The 21,742-nt window shown below is 36.2% G+C and overlaps 2 protein-coding genes and 1 pseudogene across 3 annotated transcripts; 2 read left to right on the top strand and 1 right to left on the bottom strand.

Moving 5' to 3' along the window:
* Positions 1–1,556: 1,556 nt before the first annotated feature.
* Positions 1,557–6,403, top strand: LOC149000686 (protein ACCELERATED CELL DEATH 6-like). The gene is made up of 5 exons (XM_089139204.1): positions 1,557–1,670; positions 1,859–2,549; positions 3,943–4,493; positions 5,168–5,642; positions 6,330–6,403. Exons 1-5 carry the CDS (start codon positions 1,557–1,559, stop codon positions 6,401–6,403), a joined length of 1,905 nt encoding a protein of 634 aa, XP_088995330.1.
* A 1,421-nt stretch (positions 6,404–7,824) lies between these two features.
* LOC149000685 (protein ACCELERATED CELL DEATH 6-like) lies at positions 7,825–9,240 on the bottom strand (annotated as a pseudogene).
* Positions 9,241–17,808: 8,568 nt separating this feature from the next.
* On the top strand, positions 17,809–21,321 carry LOC149000684 (alpha,alpha-trehalose-phosphate synthase [UDP-forming] 6-like). Of its 2 annotated transcripts, none has more exons than XM_089140184.1 (4): positions 17,809–17,931; positions 18,340–20,358; positions 20,466–20,739; positions 20,827–21,321. In XM_089140184.1, the coding sequence occupies exons 2-4, from the start codon at positions 18,359–18,361 to the stop codon at positions 21,115–21,117; spliced, it is 2,565 nt and encodes an 854-aa protein (XP_088996310.1). In that variant the 5' UTR covers positions 17,809–17,931; positions 18,340–18,358; the 3' UTR covers positions 21,118–21,321. The 2 variants fall into 2 exon arrangements, with proteins under 2 accessions (XP_088996310.1, XP_088996309.1); XM_089140183.1 differs by having other exon boundaries at positions 18,285–20,358.
* Positions 21,322–21,742: the final 421 nt, after the last annotated feature.

The raw sequence follows: 21,742 nt of genomic DNA, 5'->3' as shown, positions 1-21,742 counted from the left end.
TGCAATTCGTCAAGTGTCTTTAACATCTAGAAAATGAAAGTTCTACTTTATTAGCATTAATGGGTTACATATGACCAAAACCTCTTATAATATACAATTAATATTACTTTTTTATTTTCAATGCATCGCATTCTAAACTACGCATTAGATGTTTGGTCTTTAATACAGCAATAGAGCTCTTCACATTTCTATTTTTGGCCAAAGAGCTCTTCTCATTAAGACAAAGGTAACAAGCCATGAATCCTCATCTGAGTTACAATCAACCCAAAAATATTTATATAGTCAGTTTTAAATTTAGAAAAGAAAAAATATATTATTTTTAATGGTCAATCATCATGCATGTAGACCCTTGTCTGTGCTTAAATGTGCAAGACACGTTCTGTGAGATCGTCGATCGTATTATTAAAAGTCAATTATTGAGATCGAGATTTCGATTGAAATCTCGATCCTAACAGTCCATTGAACAAAATGCATAGTGTGCACGTGCCTAAAAAACTTTAGAAAAGAAAAAATATCTTTTTCTTTTTTTTTGCTAAAATAGTCATTTTATAACAAAAAGAATAAAAAAAAAAGAAATATAGCAATTAGTACCTATTTTTAATGGCCTACCATCATGCACGTACTGCATTTTTATATTTTTCTGTTTTTTCAACGTCAAAATATGATACCTTATTCTTCACGTAGTCAAAGGTTTTATTCCGTTTTATTTTTTCACTAATAATTGCATAATTGACCTATTACCAAAAGAAGAAATTCCAAGAGACCCAATCATCCCATAACCTTATTATTTTAACAGGAGGAACTTTCCATATATAATTTCAAACATTAACAATGCACGAACAATACAATAAATTATTATTCAAATTTCAAAAGATTTAAATGTAATAATTTATAAACTTAGGGAGTTGGGAAATGAAAATAGAAAAAAAATAAGATATAAGACATTTTCTTTAGGTAACTAAGGCTTATCCGGCCCAACTTTTGTACATTTTATTACATCTTCAAGAGAGGTAACTATTATATATAGTTTAAATATAAAGTACCCTTTTGCCCTAAACCCTAATAGAATTCAAATTCTGACCTCTTACTTAGAGGTATTGATTTTTCATCAATTAAGCCACCTGTTGTAAAATTTAAATCCTCTGCTCCTAGCTGCCCCATACAGTCAGTCATATACCCACACTCACAAGAGTGTAGGGCCCACACTATGTTAGGTTTGTCCGTGTCACATCATCGAATAGCATGAGACCTACACTCTTGTGAATGTGGGTGTATGGATGTCTCTATGGATAGCCGGAAGTGGAGAGGATCAAACTCCCCCACCAAGTTGTACCAAACTTTTTTCTTTTCTTCTCCCCCCCCCCACCTTGAATGGGTCAAGCATGCATTTGCCGCGCCAGCTAATCTGTCTCTTAATAAACAGTAATAGTCAATTTAGTATCTGTTTTATTACCAAAAAATGGTCTCTGTATCTGCCTCCCTTCCCCCTTATAAATAAATTGCTTACAATCTCTCCCCTCCAAGTTTAAGGGATTACAGAGATCTAGTAGTAAGCCATGGATCCTGTTCCACTCTTCAACGCTGTGATACAAGGTGACACGGTTCTTCTCGAACAGTTATTATCCGAAGCGGCAGAAGTCTATGTAGCAAAGATAGAAGAGGCAGAAAAGGTAGTGTTACGATCTTATTGTGTGTGTGTGATATCGTGCATTAATTTTCCATAATTTCCTTACTTATTGTAATGTTGTTCTCTAACTTGAGTAGATCCCTCTCTCATAGTCTCATTATGATTTTCTATTCTAGGTACGTATATTATATACACACTGATATATATTCACCAAAAATCTAAACTTAACAGGTAGTAAAAGCAGCAAAGAAGGCAGCAGCGCAGGTAGATAAAAATTTAAAGGAAAGCGAAGAAAACACATCTGATCAAGAAGCAAAGTATGCAGAGGAGGATCTAAAAAACGCAGCAGAGAAAGCAGAAATGGAGGCAAAGAAAGCTAAGAGGGATTGGGTTAACTACCAATACCAGACTGATAAAGACGGGAACAATCTCCTCCACGTTGCTGCCAAGTTTGGCAACGTCGAAGTTGTGAAGATGATCTACGAAAAACTACCGAAAGATCTAATCAGAAAAAAGAAAAACCGAGAGGGAACTCCACTCCACATTGCTGCACTTCACAAGAATTCTAAAATGGTAAAGTTTCTCTTGAATTTGGCTGAAGATTTGGACAAAGATGAAGAAAATGACGGATCAGAACAACATAGAACCGCAAAGATAGTGAACAGATCTGGTAACACTGTCTTCCATGAAGCTGTTTTTGCGCGTAATTGGGAGGTGATTGAGGCATTTACGAATTGGAACAAAGATGTCATCTTCTGGAAGAATAGTCGCAAAAAATCAGCAATTTATATAGCTGCTGAGAATGGGTGGAAGGATATGCTTGATAAACTCTTGATCGAAACTCAATCTACCAAGAAGAATCTACATAAAGGCCCTGTCGGAAGGACACCTGTGCATGCTGCCATCACTGCTAGGAGTACAGGTAAGCAAGCAGTTGCTCTCTTTCTCCTACGTCCCTTTGACCTAAATTAATTATCACAATCGACCAACATACGAACGTACGTAGGACACACTTCAGTACTGCACATTTAATGTATAACATTTGACTCTATATCTCTTAGGGAGAATCTCTACTCCCACTATTTTCGTGCCCTTAAAATTTCTTCTCACAATCCTTGACACAAACTACAAACTATCGTGGCTCACTTAGGTTAGGTGCGCAGTGGGGGAATCACCCCTCACTTTTTTTCAAAATTTAGTTACTTTTTTTGTTTATATTTCTTAATTTTTCTCCATTTACATGTGAAATATCATGTTCAATTTTTATTTTTATTTTTATTTATTTTTTATAAATATCACTTTCTGACTCTCGAATATTGAATTTTTTTTTTAAAGTAAAGATAATTGTATTAATGTCACCTTCAATAATTATCTACTTGTTACTATTGAACTCTATTTTCAAGGAAGAAAAAGTTAAATTCAATTAAAAACTAATTCATAATCGCTAAAATCTCTCCCTATATATATATATATATATATATATATATATATATATATATATATATATATATATTTATATTGTGAATTAAACATTTAGAATTTGTAGAGTTACCAACTATCATGATTCGTTTGGTTTGCATCTAGCTTTCTATTTTTGAAATCATCTTCTTCTTTTTTCTTCTTTAATGTTGATTTTGTAAATTTTTTTTAATGAAAAAATTTATTAAAACTAAAAAGTATTTTATAAGATATTTATTTGTAGAAACCTTGGCAGTTCTCATCAATTCCGTCGTCTCTTCCAGATCTGATGTCCAATGCTGTACTTGATGACAAAAACAAGCAAACAATCTGGACATTAGTTGTAAAAGGTCAAAACCAATGGACTTTGCTTCAGTTAATGCGCATGACCGTCAAATGAATCATTTTGATTTGTTAGATTGAAATCTCAACTGAGAGGATAGAAATCTCACTTGATCGTCATGAACATTTACTTAAGCAATTTCAAAAACCAATGGTGGCGTTGTTCATTAGTACCATGGACAAACTAGCCAACAGGGTGAAACCATGGCTGCAAGAGCCTTGCGGAAATCCAATTAGTTACCATTAAGTTAGTATAAAAAATGAATAAAACATAAATGTACTATCCATACATAGACATTACAGAATGGAAGACCAGCTTCTCATGGCTGGATTTTCGCTTCTTGATATGGTGCCTGCATGTACATGCCCAAACCATTGGGTGTACTGTACTGTACATACCACCGCCTGTGATGTCTGCCTCATAACAAATCAAATAGTTTTTTCAAGAATCTATATACAGATGAGTCTTTTACTTATTTCTTTCTTTTCATTAACTTCTACCTCTCAAATTATAGATTGCATCCATATTCTACTGGAGAAAATGAAGAGGTTTATTGATATGGCGGATGATACTGGAAGCAATCCTCTTCATTATGCAGCATCACTTGGCTATTCTGCAGAAGCTAGTTGCATATTGAAGGTGAAAGGCTCTATTGCTGCTCTTCATCATCCGGACAACAACGGCCTCAATTCCATACACATAGCAGCCAGCAAAGGCCATGTTAAAATATTTGACAAAATTGCAGAGTGTTGGCCTGAAGTGATTGATACATTAACAGAAGAGGAAGATCAGAATGTTGTTCACCTTGCTGCTAAGTATGGGAAATCGGATTTAGTGCAGCATATGCTTGACAAAGTTTATCGGTTTGAGAAGCTTTTAAATGAGAAGGATATTCGTGGCAACACACCCCTACATTTAGCCACCGAGAATTCACACCCTGAGGTTGTGAGGATTCTGTTGATTGCGGGGGACAAAATAGACAGAAAAATCATCAACCATGAAGGCCTGACAGCCCTAGCTATTGCAGAGCAGAGGCAAATGGCTGATAAAGCTTCACTGCCACAGGTATGCACCAATTTCTTCTCTTTGAATTCCCATGTTCTGGATGAAATTTTGATTTTAAGAATATGCTAGGTGTCATAAGACTTTCTCATCAATCGTCTTTAGGAATCTACGTACATTAACGTCACAGTTTTCTTTAAAAGCCAAAAAGAAAAAAAGCCAATGAACCCACTGAAGACTTCTGCACAAGCAAAGACCAAGGGTGGGAGAATAATTTTTCCACTAGCCATGTTATGAATGTAGAGTGACCCAAATTCTTATAGTGGGATTAAAAGATTGACCCACATTAAATAATTTGTTAGATGACCTGATGAATGACAAGATTATTGTGAGTTCTTTAATTGAAGCAAAAGGGTTGAGCAAGAGGACCAATAGGTTTACTTGTTTATATGATTAAACTCCATAAATATGTATTCTGGCAATTGGTTGAGAGATATCCATTATAATTTTCTTCTTACATAGTAAAAACTTTTTCTGCTTAACTTGTGAATATATTCATCACGTAAGCCATGCACTTCTCTGTGTTTATTTGATTTGTCTTTTGTTTCTATTGGTGATTTCTTCATGTTTTGTCTATTAAACCTCAATCATAGTTTTTATTGAGAGGTGTTTTGATACTATTACGCATTCTTAACTAGTCTTAACCCTAATCAATATATTTTTCTTTTAATGTGCAGTTACTCACTCTAACAACTTATAGAATTAATATTGCATCACTTGGTCGACATTCTCCAAGTATTGAGGAAAATAAGCCAACACAAATTATAAAAGATTACGTGCAGAATCACATAAAATTGTTTGAAAGTCTTGATATTGTAGCAGCGCTAATTATCACAGTCAGCTTTGCTGCGGGTATCACAGTTCCTGGAGGTTTCACCAGTGATGGCCCCTACAGAGGCATGGCAGTATTGTTAAAGAAGCATGCATTTGATGTTTTCATTATCTGTGATTCCATGGCTTTCTATCTATCTGTCATTGTCAACATCTCTGCACGATTGGCTAACAACATCTACTTGGTAACCATCGCATCTAAAATTAGCTTAATATTGTTGGCTATATCTCTCATCATGATGGCAGTAGCATTTGCAGCTAGTTTGTACTCGGTGATACTAATACTTGACTGGCTTGCCATTATGATTTTAGTCATGGGAGGTACCTTTCTTCTGTACATTGTTTTTCTTCTTCTTCTATTAGGATTGCGGAAGGTAACCTGGGTGTCTCCTCACCTTAAGCACTCCATATGGCGACTATTTATGCTTACGGTTGATTAGTAAGTCTAAATCACCTAATGGAGATTGCTATTATTCCTCTTTTGTTTGTTTGTTTGTTTTTTCCTTTTTAGGTATGTGTGTGGGTGGGGGTGGGGGTGGGTGGGGATAAGGATTCTTCTTTTGTTTGTTGAACAATATCAAATTCAAATGTAAGGTTTGGTTTTGTTTGGGGTTTAATTGATATTCTTATCGTTCACTTATATTCATCTTCAAACCAAATTGGAATTAGTTATTTTTGTCTCATTCAACTCCTGATTCTAGGGTCTTGGTACAAGAATCAGGGACCAATATCAAATCATCAAGAATTGGGAATTATAATGATCAATTTCAATTCAAGTAATGCACTTCATCATCAAGCCGGCTTTTGCTTCCCAATTATTGAAATCATAATTGTATTGGTGTGAATTAGTTATTCCTGAGAAAGTGCAAAGAGAGAGACGACAATGAGATGGAGAAAGATTAAGAAATATAAACCATAAGTCATCACAACCTAGTGATCATCCATATGGACTATGGAGTACAAGAATATGGTTTTACAGTATAATCAATTTTATTCCAACTCGGGCAGCTAAGGCATCAAAGGACGCCAAAGAGGAGGAAGCTAAGGCAGCAGTAGTAGAGCATAGAGACAGACAGGAATGAAAGCCAAAGGCAGCATTGGAAGAAAATTCAGCTGAAGGAGTGAAGGACGCAATAGAGGAGGCTCTTAGGGTGGCAAAGGAAGCAGCATAAGCAGAAAAGAAGAATTACCATCAACAATAGAATGATCAAAACCAGAAAACCGTCCTCCACATGGCTGCCAAGTACATCAATGTCAAAATTGAAAATAGTCCGTAAAACCTATCACAAACTCTACTCAACCATCTTTACATGATCGATAACCAAAGAAAGAAAAAGGAATTTTTTTTTTTTAATTTCCACATCTAACTGGGGTCAAACCATTTAGAAAGTCAGTACAACGGTTTCTCTCGCATCTAATGAACCACTGGTTTTGCTTGGGAGCAGCGCTGCTCCCAACAGTCAAAGGTGCAGATCCATTTTGGTGTCTCAATGCAAATTTGCTCTTGACCCCAAAATGTATCTAGACCATGCGTTGTTAGGAGAGGTGAACCACAATTCATTTTGCAAACCCTTGAATGAGATCCAAGTATCTTCTAAAATCTCTTAAGCAGACCACAGAGCGTGAAGAGAACTTGATTAAATTAGTTTACATGGCTCTTAGATTAAACTTTAAGAGAATATTTATCTTCTAAACATTCTACTATTAAATGTGTTCTTCAAAGGGCTTTTTGTAGTGAGGGAGTTTCGCTAGACGAATCTAATCAATGGATTTAAAGAGTAACATATGGGTTTTGCATAGATGGAAACTGGAAATGAAAGCTTTTTATTCAGCTGTTTCTAATAAAATAATAGAAAACTTAGGGGCAAGGCTACCCCAAGGCCGGGGGTCATGGGAACCACTTAGATTCTTTTTAAAATTTTCTAATAAAGGTCTTTTTGGTCCTATTCATAATCATCTAGTCTTTTTTCTAGTGTGAAATATCAGTACTTGTCCACTTTATTGGATAAAATTTTTAAAGGTAAAAGTAATAGGTAAAATGGTCATTGTGGCCCTTCAATGTTGAATCCTGACTTTATCCCTAAGAAAAAAATTCCTACAATGGTGAATCATTGAAAAATAATGACGGTGAAATACAACTAAGAACAGTTGATCATGCCCATAATAGAATACCATATAGCAACATAAAAGATTGTCAGAACAATGGAAGTGAGAATTCATACAAAAAAGACACTACGATAACCCAAATACTATAATTCTTACTTCATATTAAGATTATGATGCAGAACAATACTATTACAATATATCCCACACTTTAGTACATAAAAATCTATTGTGCTTATAATACATCGGATTACTCTCTCGTCTTAACAGATCCAAAGGTAATGAACCAAAATCAACCCTTATTTTTATGGTCCTAAGATTTTTTTTGAAAACAATAATAAATGTCTGCATGGAGTGATCCACACATGCTTATTCACACTAGACAACAATAACAGCAACGCTAGTGATCAACAGTACTGTTGGTGATGCATGATAAAGCTATCAAATGTGTATACCACAAAATAGAAGCCCAGCTTGGCCACCTTCTTCTTAAACATATATAAGACATTGAATATAGAAATAGGAGAAGTAGGATATAGAGAAGGAAGATGATATGTACCGATGCCCAAAACCAAGAAAGCAAGCCACTGCAGCATAAGTATCACCAAATACAAACCTGCTGCAAATGCTACAGACATCAAAATTATAGTCGTTACACCCAACAATGGCAAGCTTAAGTGAACTGCAAGGATCAGCATACGATTGTCACGCCACTGTACCAAGATGCTATTCACCACAACGACGATAGAAAGGTACAAAGCCATGGAGTTGCAGATCACGAAGACAATGAATGCAGGTTTCTTTAATAAGTTAGCATGCCTTGGTATGGGCCATCGGCATTGTAACCTACAGGAATAGTGAAAACCACGGGAAAGGTGATTGTCAAGATCAAAGTTGCTACAACTGCAAGAGTAAAACTTCTGTTTCTGATCCTTCAGGATCTTCCTTAGTGATGGGAGGAGGTCGACTAGATGGCGCAATATTAATTCTTAAAATCTGTAAAGTTGTTAAGCAAAGAACCTGAAATATTAAAGATAAAAATTAGGGTTTGCTTCCGACTAATAAGAATAATGAGATCGATGCTATAAGACTTGACCTAGAATGCCGCAAGAGTCACTCTCAACTACAAATTCTCTCCACCCGAGCAAGCCATCCCCTATCCTCCCACCCTCACAGTTGGGCTGACACACGAGTGGGAGGATGGGAGGATGGGAGGATGGGCTGCCCAGGTGGAGAGGATTTGGACTCAGTCTCTCTCTCGGTCGAGAATCCCTTTTTTGTTTAATAATTCTTAGAATTTGCTGTGACTTCCTTTTATTTTCTGATAGAGAATTGAGAAACTTTTCTAGCTTTGAAAGAGACAAACATGGCATTTGGAAGAGAACAAGCTTGAGCATACCACTGGTAATGAGATCTCATCCGTTTGCTCATTCTCTGCGTTGTCTAGGATGGTCAGGCTTTCATTGTGCAAAAATAGTCATGCCCACATTCCCTTCCCTGATGAGAATGCTCACCATGCCTTCGGATAGTTAAGAGTGGCCAAATGTAGTCGGGTATTTCCATTGATATCCTTTGCGTTTAGAAGCTTGTCAAACTCGTTAGGTTTCTTCTGATGAAGCATGTAACTTACTAACTTTAATCTCCCATTCAAAGCAGTAAGGTGAACAATATTCTGGTTTTCTTTGTCTAATGTCTCTATGGCTTCTGGGAAATACTCTAGCATGTCTTGAACTATGCCATAATAACCTTCATTGGCCGCTTTGAGTATGGGATAGAGGCTAAGGAAGTCCAGTTGGTGAGCAGTAGAAGAATTGTTGATTTTTCAGTTTGCAACGAGCTTCTTTAGAAAGACCAAATAATGAAGAGGATTTCTTCCGACTGTTGAAGATGGTGTCACCATTGTTAACTTTTATAGTCACGTTGGTCTGCAACAAGAGACCGTGATCCCACAATCAATGAGACCAAAATTTCTGATGCATATGTATTCAAAACAGGTGTAATTCATTTGGACATAGTAATTGCCAATACTCTGGTTGATGGTCGCTACTAGTGTTTTGCAATGAGAGATGCCCTCGTTCTAAGGCTTATGGATGGAGAAACTTTAGACCACAATATCTGGGGCTACGGAGATCGTATGTCGGTGTTCTTTTTCTTGATTCTATGTGATTTTTCGAAATCTATCTGACTGTTTATTCAGATGAAAAATGTGATTTAAGATTCAAAAGGGATATGGATTTCAAACTCAAATCAGATGTTGTGAAGCGTTGATCTATACCTGCTACCTTACCAAAAGAAAAAAAAAAAAAAAAAAAAAATCTATACCTGCTACTACTTAATGCTACGGAAATCCTTTTTCGAGGCAAAATATATATATTTTTTTTCATTTTCATTTTAATTACAAAATTTAGGTTTATGATGAATTCTTATAAATATATATCCACACAATAATCTTCCACGTTTAAAACACCAATGCACGAGAGAAAGAGAGCCTTAGAAGCTAATGTATTCAGTATTTACTTTAGCTCCAAATTAGTGTAAGGAATAGTCCATATAACAACCCTATTAGCGAATACATTCCCAGCAACTTCGAAAACTTGTAGCATAGTGAAAAATTGATCTATCTACAACAACCCTATAGGTGTGGTTGTGGATGGCATGCTTAACGCTGGTCTTCCTACCATACTTCCCTGCTTTTTCTGCATGCTGTATATGTTTTCTTGATGTCTCAAGAGTTGTGCATGGCTACTCTCTTTCCTTAAAAGATGGTGGGTCTTATTGTCGTACCCATCTTTACATGTTCATGCATCACAGTTCACACACATTCAATTTATAGCAACCATGGAAAGATTATTGATTCAAGCAATTAAGCAATTGCATATAACTTCTCCAGAAACTCACCTGTGTTACCAACGCATTTAGAGAAAGAATGACATAACTAACAGGATCTGGATCAGAACCCTGATCAATCATCAATCACCATTAATTAACAACGCAGTACTATTTGAGCTTGAGACATAAATAACATTTAAGTTCTATGAATGAAAGCAACATATTCTATGGAATAGGTCGTTGGAGAAGTTGGAAGAGAAACATCCAAACCGTATGTATTCAGTTTCAGAGTCTGAATCAATTGGCATCTTTGTCAAGGCGAAGAATGAGACAATCACCCATCCCCAAACCAGACTTGCAGGCCCTGCATAAAGCAAGCTCGAGCCATATAGGGAGTAATCCCAGTGAAAAAGGTCACTGTGGAAAATGAGATTGCAAGTGTCTTAAAAGAAAGTCCGCATCAATCAAACAAGGAAGATCGATCTCATCAATCTTTTGAAACTAAAACAGAAAATAAAAAGATAAATCAAACTGAAATGGATCTGGGTAGACAATTAGAAGCTTTTTTGAGTTGAGGTTTAGCGAGGTAAGTATATTTGCATCTCAACTACATTCTTGGGAGATAGCTTTATACACAATAGGGCTTCGCTTCTAACAACGTAAGGAGATTCTAACTCTTGACCTCATACTATGAAGTGACACTCTTTATCTAACTAATCCAATCCCTTGAATGCAATTCAAAGCATGCTTGATAAAAAGGATGTTCACTCCATGAGTGGTAAATGAAGCAAGTCTTAATCCTTCTCCAAATGCATTAAACATCTAGAATTTGATAAACTAGGGAGGCAACAACAAATATTGTTAGAAAATCAATATGAAAATGTAGACATCAGACATGATTCATTCGAAGGTTATGTCAACAATCAAGCAAATACGATATTTCACTATGAGAAAGAAATTGATTACATCACAAATCTACTTGTTCTTCTACCCTCTCAACCTTGTCAAGAGACTACAAATAATTGCATGTGAGAACCGTCTACTTATGAAAAAGACCAAAATACCCCTATACCCAAAAAACAACCAAACAATAAACCAGGACCTCCAAACAAAAGGGGCAATTTTGGGCCCATAACCCATCATTTAAAGATTCAAAGTTTTGGACAAGACCCATCACCTGTTTGGTTTGTTCAACGTAAAAAACAGCTATCTACACACATTTATGCTTCGGAACAGGTGTAAAAGCATTTTACATGATGAAAATTGGTCTTCAAGCCTCTATCACTATAGTGGCAATCTCATATATAAGTAGAGACAGTAAGTCCAAGAAGGCTTTCAGTTTGAACATATGTCCTCCCACATCTTGCGTGTACCTTCCCACCCCCATTTACTTATGGCTCTCAGTCCTTGTGACTCGTCTGAAAAAAAGCCACCTGACCTCATTAGCATGTAAAACCAAGTTAAATTTAGAGTCAGAAGTATTAGTGGTGGTGGTTAAGGCGCCACTAATTGATTGATTGCCATGAGCCAATCAAATTATCAAACTAGTCAATGGTTTTTTGTTGCAGCCCATAATTGAATTGGTTTAATCATAGACAAATCCCCACTTTTGAGCACCCGTGCTTGTCCTCAACGCATGCTGCTGGTGATTATATTCCAGCTTAGGATTAGGTGATAATTATGTACTAATTAAATGGGTCGAATCAGAAGTCATATATGAGATTATATATTTTTGGTAGGTCCATCAACATTTCAAATTAGATGATGACTCACCAACCTACTTTAGGTTAAAGCTTAGTGGAATTGACTCATTTCCTTTGAAAAATCTCCGAATAAATGCCTAAGTGATAGAAATCAGATACATCTAAAAAACAAAATGTTACTCAATTCGAATTGTCCTACGAAAAATAGACATGATCTCTTCAAAGTCTTTATTAGAGGCAAATCAACTTTTAGCTAGCTTTTCTAATTATGAAGTTGACAAATAAGAAATAGCAAGAGATCACGGTTTGCATAGTGTTTGCACTGGTGTAGGGATCAACCATGAGAAAAACGACATTAACATTGAGATTCCATGGGCCGAGAGGTGGAGGACGGATGCTGAAATTTGAGATCTTCTTGGTTTTATTGTCTCTATAAAGGAGGTTGTTACCATTTTACCGAAGCATGACCATGTTGCATGCCAATCGGTATTGTCAACAAGGAAAAAACTGTGGTATTGGGCTGGGTGCAAAGAAAAACTCAAGTGCATATTAGGCAAACAAAGTAGAGATCTTTTATCCATAAGAATAATGTCATACTCGAGTCCCTTATTTATTTTTGTTAATCTCAACGGACCGAAGTTAATTATTCTTAATTGTGGAGAGCAAAGATGAGAGTATATTTAAAAATACCATAGGGTGAATGAAGTAGATAGGTGCGTCAGGGGTCTTGTGTGATCGGCATATTCCATTAAAGCTTAAAAGAAAATTCTATAGGACTGTTGTTCGACGACCAGCTATGATGTACTGTGCAGAGTATTAGGATGTTAAAAAGAATGATACAGATAAACTTAGTGTAATATAAATGAGGATGTTAAGATTGATGAGTGGTAAAACTAGGAAGGATGAGATAAGGAATGATCATATTAGAGTTGATTTGGGATTGAGTTACTCCCATAAGTGATAAGCTTCGGGAAAGTTATTTGAAATGGCACGACCATGTTCAACGAAAACCTATAAATATCCTTGTACAAATAAGTGATATAATCCATATTGAAGGAACTAGAAAAGTTTGGGGTAGACCTAAGATAACTCTAAGAAATATGGTGAAAAATGATATGCATAACTTAGGATTTATATCTAGCATAGTCTCAAACAAAACTAATTGGAAGGCAATAATCCATATAGTTGACACCATTTGGTTAGGATAAAGCTTATTGTTATTTGTTTCTTAATCTTAACCTATAATTATTTAACTTTTTTCACAGACTTTTTAAGTGTCTCTTGAGTTTTGTTAAGCAAGTGTAAAACATTTTCCACAGCTATGAGTATATTATAATTTATCTTTTAAAAAATAAAGTTTTATATATTATCTCTACAATTTTATGTTTAAACCGATCGATGTATCAAAGGAATGGTTTCACATTGAGCAAGAACTAAGTAGGAAAATTATTAGAATTCGACATGAAGAATGTCTTTCAAAACCATAGATGGAAAAGAAAAGAAAAGGGTTAATCCTTAATCTTTAAGATATTTTCATATGAAAAAGTATTTTATGCTTTATTTTTTATATCTGATGATTGAATTTTGTTTATTTATTAAAAAAAATTGAATCTTCAGTTTTTTTTATTTTTTTATTTTGGTAATTAATTTTCAGGATTTTTTTAGAAAACTCTTGTTGTCTCTCTTCTTCTTCTTCTTCTTTTTTTTTTTTTTTTTTTTCCCATTTTTATTAAAAGATTATAAAAATTTTCACTCTTTCCGTATGAACTTTTTTTTTTTCCCCTTTTTTGAAATGTGTACATTGAATCATCCAATCCAAGTTCTCCTTCTTAGGTTCATGTATATCATTTTGATTAATGATTTTTTTTTGGATAAACATTTTAATTAGTGATTATGATTGATGATAATATCAATCACATGAGCAAAAAGGTCTATACGCATAGTTGTCTATATTCAAAAGTTAGGACAAAGTTATTCAATACAATGGAGTAAAGTTTAAGAAAAGCAATAGCGTGCAATAAGTATTCATAAGCTTTGATACTGATTGTTTGATTTTTTGAAAGTATTGAAATTGATGGTTAGAAGCACCCAAAACAAAAGAACAAACCAACAAACAAGATTAAGTCAGAGGAGATGCTTCAAAGTTAGACATAGCCAAGAGCATGTTATGGGTGTAAGTTTGGCTCTAACGGCCTTGACTTGTTCTAAGCCCACCCTAAGAGGGATTGGGTTCAAAATTTTGGCCCAAAATTTTGGACCTAGCTAGGGCCAAGGACGAGCCAATGATTATTCTTTGGCCTGCACTCATCCCTGATTTTTTGTCCTGATCCTAATACTGATTTTGGCCCTAATCATTACCATAATTTCCTCCTTGATGCTTGATCTCAATGAATTTTGAATATTGACAATGATAGGGCCAATCAGGGCCAGTCCCAAGTATTGGGTCAATCAAGGCCAAGGCTTGTGCTAAGGATAAGATTAAAGATAAAACCAATCAAAGCCAAGTATAAGGCCAATTAGGGCTAGGGCTAGGGATAAGCCCAATCAAGGTTAGGGCATAGCCAACTAGGGCTAGGACATGGCCAATCAAGGCGGGAATGAGCTTGGCTTGACCTTGTAGGGCTTAGGTTTAGGTTGAGAATGAGCCTAGATTAGTATATATAGGGTTGTGCTTGGGATTGCAAAACCCAAACCCTATCCGACCTAGTTGGAGCCCTACAAGAGCCTATTGTTTGGTCATGTATGCATTAATATTAGGACCAATGGTACTATTTAGATTTCTAATTATATACAGAGTAGAACAATCTTCCCACCCAAAAAAAAAAAATAGAACAATAATTTTTCATTAGTTGATTTACAAACTTGATGTGCTACATATACAAGTGAATAAGAGAGGAAACTTTCGTTATGTAAGAAGAGGATTACATTTTAGATCTTTCAATTGATTGCCAAAATGGCATCACAGAAGCTCTCACCCAAAAAAATTTAAGGCAAAATTTATAAATGTCAGAGTAAGAAAACATAAGATACATGGTCAACCCATTGGGTCAAATTATACCATATTGTTAGGGTGTATCTACCCAATTGCCCTTTGGGTCATTAATTTGAACCACTTACTAAAAAAATTTCTGTATTATTCATTTTTCAAGTCAAATTCAAAAATTCGAATCACACATAATAGACAAAAATAAGATATTATACTAAAAAATTGCATACTAAGTTTCTGATGTTCTCTCTTGTGCTCCCATTCACTTCCCCTAGGAATTTCATTCCACACTGGCAGTGAGGCCATCTCTTGTCAATTATTTATTAATAAATAAAAAAGGGGTCACTTGTGAGATATATTATTTATCTTATTGATTATCAAGTGGGCCTATCATTTAAAAGTTAAATCAAATAAATAAACAAGGACACATATCCCTACTTGTTTATATTAGCTATTTAAAACCAATGACTTTGTATACTAGTTTGTATATTTAATTTGTCAAGATAGGAATATGCTTTAAGTCTTCAGGTTTGTGCCATCCCTTCACTCCATTACTAACTATTTCTAAACCTTTGTAGCTTTGGTCTTGACCTATCTGTGTGTTTTTTTTAGTGGGTCATGCACTTGTTGTCATGCCCATAATTTAAACATATTATATAGTACATTTTTTGGCTAATTCATTCTTATCCAAATGGTTAACTAGTTACTAAATTATATGGTATTATCACTCTTATCAATGCTTATTTTGTTTTAATAAGCATTTAAATGATGATTTTGCTTGGAAGCAGCGACTGCTATCAACAGTTAAAGACCCATATTTATTTTGGAGTCTAGAGTAAATCTAGACCGTTGAGTAAAATGTCCAGATTTATTATGTACCCCAAAGTGTATCTAGATTAGACATTGCTAGGAACAGCGTTGCTCCCAAGCACGATCGTTCAAATGAAGGAAAGGAAAGAGATGGCCAAACTCTTAGCTATCCTTAGTAGCTATCCTTAGTAGGAAAAGGAATGAGTTTTTTAAGGATATTTTGTTTCATAGTGGAGTTTTGAAATACATTAAATGTTTTTGGAATAAATTGATTATTGTAGGTTTGAGAAGGACTCCTGATGGATGTGACATGAAGCTAACATTAATCTACCTTATCTATCCAGCTATTAGAATTGCTAATTTGAAAGATATCCTTTCCCTCTACACTTGAAATAAATAACTAATATCATTTGTTTGATGGCATGTTAAAAGTTGGGAGATAGATAGAAATACACATCAAACTGGGTCCTTATAAGATTTGAGGTGGTTATGGATATAATTGATGACTTCACTAAATGAAGGAAAAGGGATAGTTGATGTAATAGATGGCTTCAAATGAGTCCAATAGATAGTTACATATAATAAAAAAATTTCAGGTAATTCATTTGGATTAAGAGAGGTTTGATCCAAGTTGATTTAGTTCGATTTTAAACTATCCAATTATGGATCTGGTTATTTTATGATTAAAGATTTTCTGTTTTACTTCTTTTTTTTTTTTTTTTTTAGATCTAAGATTCATCCAAGCCAACTTACGTACACTTCGACTATATCATCAGGAGAATTTTTATATAATAAATATAGGGGAGACTTTGCCTTGAATTTGAGAGATTTAAATTTTGATCTCCTTTGAAGTGCTTTGCCATTTTTTTTTTTTTCCTTTTCTCAAAGAACAAAGTCTTTAATACTTTACTCTAATGATAATTTTTTATTTTCAATTATCTGGTAATCCAATCCGATCATCAACCTTTTTCAAGAAAAAATGTTGAATAAATTTTTAGAGTCCACATCCTTTGTATTTTTTTTTTTTTTTTTTTTTTTTTTTTTTTTTTTTTTTTTTTTTTCCTTCGGATATTGTCTAATCCGATTATTAGATTTTGAAATGTTTTTTTTTTTTTTTTTTTATGGGTTTTTTTTTTTTTCAATTATCCAAATCCGATGCTATCAACCCTTTTTCAAGAAAAAATGTTGAATACATTACTATATCCAGTTAAATTTTTATTCGGATATTATCTGATTCGATAAACAATTATCCGAATGCCAATTAGCCGAGGATACAATATTTTCTAGTGAAATTTCGAATACTATCCATTTATAGGTCTAGTTGGAATCCTAATGTCTCCTTGCATGGGGTCCACTATTTGATGTCATTCTCCTGTTGGTTCCTCCTACACTGGCAGAGTGGGAAGTCTTCTGCGAATAAAATGGCTCTGATCTTATCTGATTAAGTGACTTATGTGGGCCCCGTGACTTAGTGATGGTGACTAACTTTCACCCCTTTTATGTCACGTGTTACTTTTATTGCCATCCAATGGTAATCGAACACGTATATTTCAAGCTTATCCACTCTTGTTGTCCTTCCTGAGAAAGTCCAATTATTCAAGCTATCTGGCCCCACTTGTGCCAACACCATTTACCTTGTGGGTCCCACACCGAATGCTGACCTGTAACTAACCAAAACCGTCTTGTGTCGGCGGTATATATACATGTATCGTGTGTCGTGGCAGCTTAGCTTTCATTTTCGATCGGTTTAAGCAAACACGGATCTCGAGCATGCCGCAAAATTATTCATGAGCCAATAAAATTTCGACACGTACCAAAAGCACGAGGAGGACATCTAAGATTTGACACTATTTGTGGGGCCCACTTAAGTGTTTAATGTCCTAGACTCCTGAACGTTGATCCCTCGTGGCGGGTTTTGCGAAAGGATAAAGTTTGTCAGAGTTTTATTTTTTTTATTTTTTTATTTTTGTTTTCGTTTGGCAGAAATAAAAATAAGTAAATTATTTTAATAATCTTTTTGAGTTCAACAAGAAAAAATAGTCTTCAGAGTCTATCTATATCCTCTGTATAAAATAGACTCAACGAGCTGAGATGGGTGATGAAGGTGGTGACTTGTTGCAGAAATTTAGGGTTCCTGGTTAGGTTTAGGACATAAAAACAGAAATGGGTTCTAGTAACGGTAATTTTCTGAATCTCTGTAGGCTATAATCTTCTTGTATCAATTTTGTTCAGCTGATTGTTTTTAACTTGGTCCATTTATTCATTAGTGGCATTCTTCTGAGTACTCTTCTTGCTTGTATGAACTGAATCGAATCTATTCTCTTTCAATCTTTCAAGTTTTGTAGGGATTAATAGTGGGGCATGAATTGATTCAGTGATTTAAGCTTTCATTACCCAAGAAATTTAGGCTCTTTTTTAGTGGGTTCACATAAAAATTCACACTGTTTTGTCTCCTGCAAGAAAAATTCAGTTTTGTGTACTTTTTAGATTCATTCAAGGTTTTGGGTTTACTGAATTGGTTATTTTTCTTAGTTTCATGTACTCAAGCAAGCTTCTTACTGGGTTGGATTTGTTTTTGTTCTGTAAGACTTTAACAAGTAAGAACAATGGTCTCAAGATCGTATTCGAACCTCTTGGAGCTTGCCTCAGGCGAGGCTCCATCTTTTGGCCGTATGAGCCGTCGACTTCCTCGTGTAATGACTGTTGCAGGCATAATATCAGACCTTGATGATGACCCAGCTGACAGTGTTTGCTCTGAATCTTCTTCTTCCTCTGTACATAAAGATCGAATCATCATAGTAGCAAACCAACTTCCAATTAGGGCTCACAGAAAACCTGATAACAAGGGTTGGACTTTCAGCTGGGATGAAGATTCACTTCTTCTTCAACTGAAAGATGGGCTTGGGGAGGATGAAGTTGAAGTCATATATGTAGGTTGCCTGAAAGAAGAAGTTCATCCCAATGAGCAGGATGATGTCTCTCAGATCCTTCTGGAGACTTTCAAATGTGTTCCCACATTCATTCCACCTGATCTCTTTAGTAGATTTTATCATGGTTTCTGTAAGCAACAGCTGTGGCCTCTGTTTCATTACATGTTACCCCTATCACCGGACCTCGGTGGTCGTTTTGATCGTTCCCTATGGCAGGCTTATGTCTCTGTCAATAAGATATTTGCTGATAGGATCTTAGAAGTGATCAACCCTGATGATGATTTCGTCTGGGTGCATGATTATCATCTCATGGTATTGCCAACATTCTTGAGGAAGAGGTTCAACCGGGTTAAGCTTGGGTTCTTCCTCCATAGTCCATTTCCATCTTCAGAGATCTATAAGACATTGCCTGTGCGGGAAGAACTCCTGAGAGCCCTTTTGAATTCTGACCTTATTGGATTCCACACATTTGATTATGCCCGGCATTTTCTCTCATGTTGTAGTAGAATGCTTGGGCTTAGCTATGAGTCAAAGAGAGGCTATATCGGTCTTGAGTATTATGGCCGAACTGTTAGCATCAAAATTCTTCCTGTTGGCATCCACATGGGTCAGCTTCAATCAGTCTTGAGCCTTCCAGAGACTGAAGCTAAGGTTCTTGAGCTCATTAAGCAGTTCACTGAGAGGGGAAGAATTATGTTACTGGGGGTAGATGACATGGACATATTCAAGGGGATCACCTTGAAGCTGTTAGCTTTGGAGCAGTTGCTTTTGCAGCACTTGGAGTGGCGTGGGAAGGTCGTTTTGGTGCAGATAGCCAATCCTGCCAGAGGCAGAGGAAAAGATGTTCAGGAAGTTCAAGCCGAGACTTACTCAACTGTGAAGCGGATTAATGAGGCATTTGGCCAACCTGGGTATGAACCTGTCATTTTGATCAATGAGCCACTTAAGTTCTTTGAGAGAGTTGCTTACTACGTGGTTGCAGAATGTTGTCTGGTAACTGCTGTTAGGGATGGGATGAACCTTATTCCATATGAATACATCATTAGCCGGCAAGGGAATGAAAGATTGAACAATGCTGTGGGGTTAGATCCATCATCCTCAAAAAAGAGCATGCTGGTTGTATCTGAATTTATTGGGTGCTCCCCTTCTCTGAGTGGTGCCATACGAGTTAACCCCTGGAATATAGATGCGGTGGCAGATGCAATGGACTGTGCCTTGGAAATGGCCGAGCCTGAGAAACAGCTCCGACATGAAAAACATTATAAGTATGTCAGTACTCATGATGTGGGGTATTGGGCACATAGCTTCCTACAGGATTTGGAGAGGACATGTAAGGATCACATAAGGCGGAGATGCTGGGGCATTGGATTTGGGTTAGGATTCAGGGTTGTGGCTCTTGATCCAAACTTCAGGAAGCTTTTGATGGAGCACATAGTTTCTGCATATAAAAGAACTAAAACTAGAGCGATTCTTCTAGACTATGATGGCACTCTGATGCCTCAGGCTTCAATTGATAAGAGCCCAAGCTCTAGATCTATTGAAATTTTAAACAACCTGTGTGGAGATAAGAACAATATTGTCTTTCTTGTAAGTGCTAGAAGCCGGCAGACTCTTGGTGAATGGTTTTCTCCATGTGAGAATCTCGGAATTGCAGCAGAGCATGGCTACTTCTTCAGGTGAGTAAAGCTAGGATTTCCTGTTATACCATTTTCTATTATTGCCACTTGTTTAGAATATGAGATAATTAAGTCATTGTTGAAGGTGTGTCAAATTAATGATCCAGGCTCAGGCGAGATGCCGAATGGGAAACATGTGTACCAGTGGCTGATTGTAGTTGGAAGCAAATAGCAGAACCTGTCATGAAGCGGTACACTGAAACAACAGATGGGTCGACAATTGAAGACAAGGAAACAGGGTTGGTATGGTCATACGAGGATGCAGATCCTGATTTTGGATCTTGTCAAGCTAAAGAACTTCTTGATCATTTGGAGAGTGTCCTTGCAAATGAACCAGTCTCTGTCAAGAGCGGGCAGAATCTCGTAGAGGTTAAGCCACAGGTGTGGAATCATCATCTCAAATCATATTTTGCCTTCATTTTGAGATTTTGATGGTAAACTAATCCTGTTTCATTCGCATATCTGCAGGGTGTGAGCAAGGGGCTCGTGGCTGGTCGCCTTCTTTCCACCGTGCGGGATAGAGGAATGATACCTGATTTTGTTCTCTGCATAGGAGATGATCGATCTGATGAAGACATGTTTGAGGTAATCACTAGAAGTATGGCAGGATCATCATTAACACCAATGGCAGAAGTATTTGCATGCACTGTTGGTCGCAAACCCAGTAAGGCCAAGTATTATTTGGATGATACTGTAGAAATTGCTAGGCTAATGCAGGGGTTGGCATCTGTATCTGAACAAGAATATGCAGTTTCATAACAATTACAAGTCTAGAGGAGAAAACAAGGTGTGTCGGTTCTTCTACTCCCTGTCAACTGGAAGCTTAGGTGGTGGGGGTCAATTTTCCATTTTGGTGGATAACTGAGTGGCTGTAAATTACCATAGGGTTAACATAAGGAACCATACATCTTTGGCTATTTTGCTAGTGTTTGGTTGATCTCCAAACAATATGGCCTGTAAATAGATATATACATTATAATTCCAAAGTGTCTTCTCATTTGAATTGGAGCTTGTAGATCCAGGGTGTAAGGGTTAAGTGGTTGAAAGTGGCAAATTTTCTCCCTTTCTCCATGCTGGAATTGGGAGACTAGTGGGGGTCTTCAGGGTTCTGCTTACTCCATAACCATCTTGGTTGACAATCCTTTCTTTAAAATCCATGGCTTTTGAACAGTGTCAGTTACTGCACACTTCCCTGTTTCAGTTCTGAGGTTTCATTGGAATGCATCCTAGTATGATGCTCATTCTCTGTTCACGCTCACTTTCTGTAAGCAGAAAACAAGGGAATTATCTGATATTTCTCTTGAGAAATTTCAGGTGCTGATACTCTCTGTTATAGGAGAAACCCTCTGAAGTATCAAATATATCCTAAGCTCTCCCTTAATGC

This window comes from Hakea prostrata, chromosome 11, assembly GCF_041222555.1.
Source record: "Hakea prostrata isolate BN-2017 chromosome 11, UWA_Hpros_2, whole genome shotgun sequence".
Lineage (NCBI taxonomy): Eukaryota > Viridiplantae > Streptophyta > Magnoliopsida > Proteales > Proteaceae > Hakea > Hakea prostrata.
The sequence above is the reverse complement of the archived record's forward strand: the minus strand, read 5'-3'. Positions and strand labels throughout refer to the sequence as shown.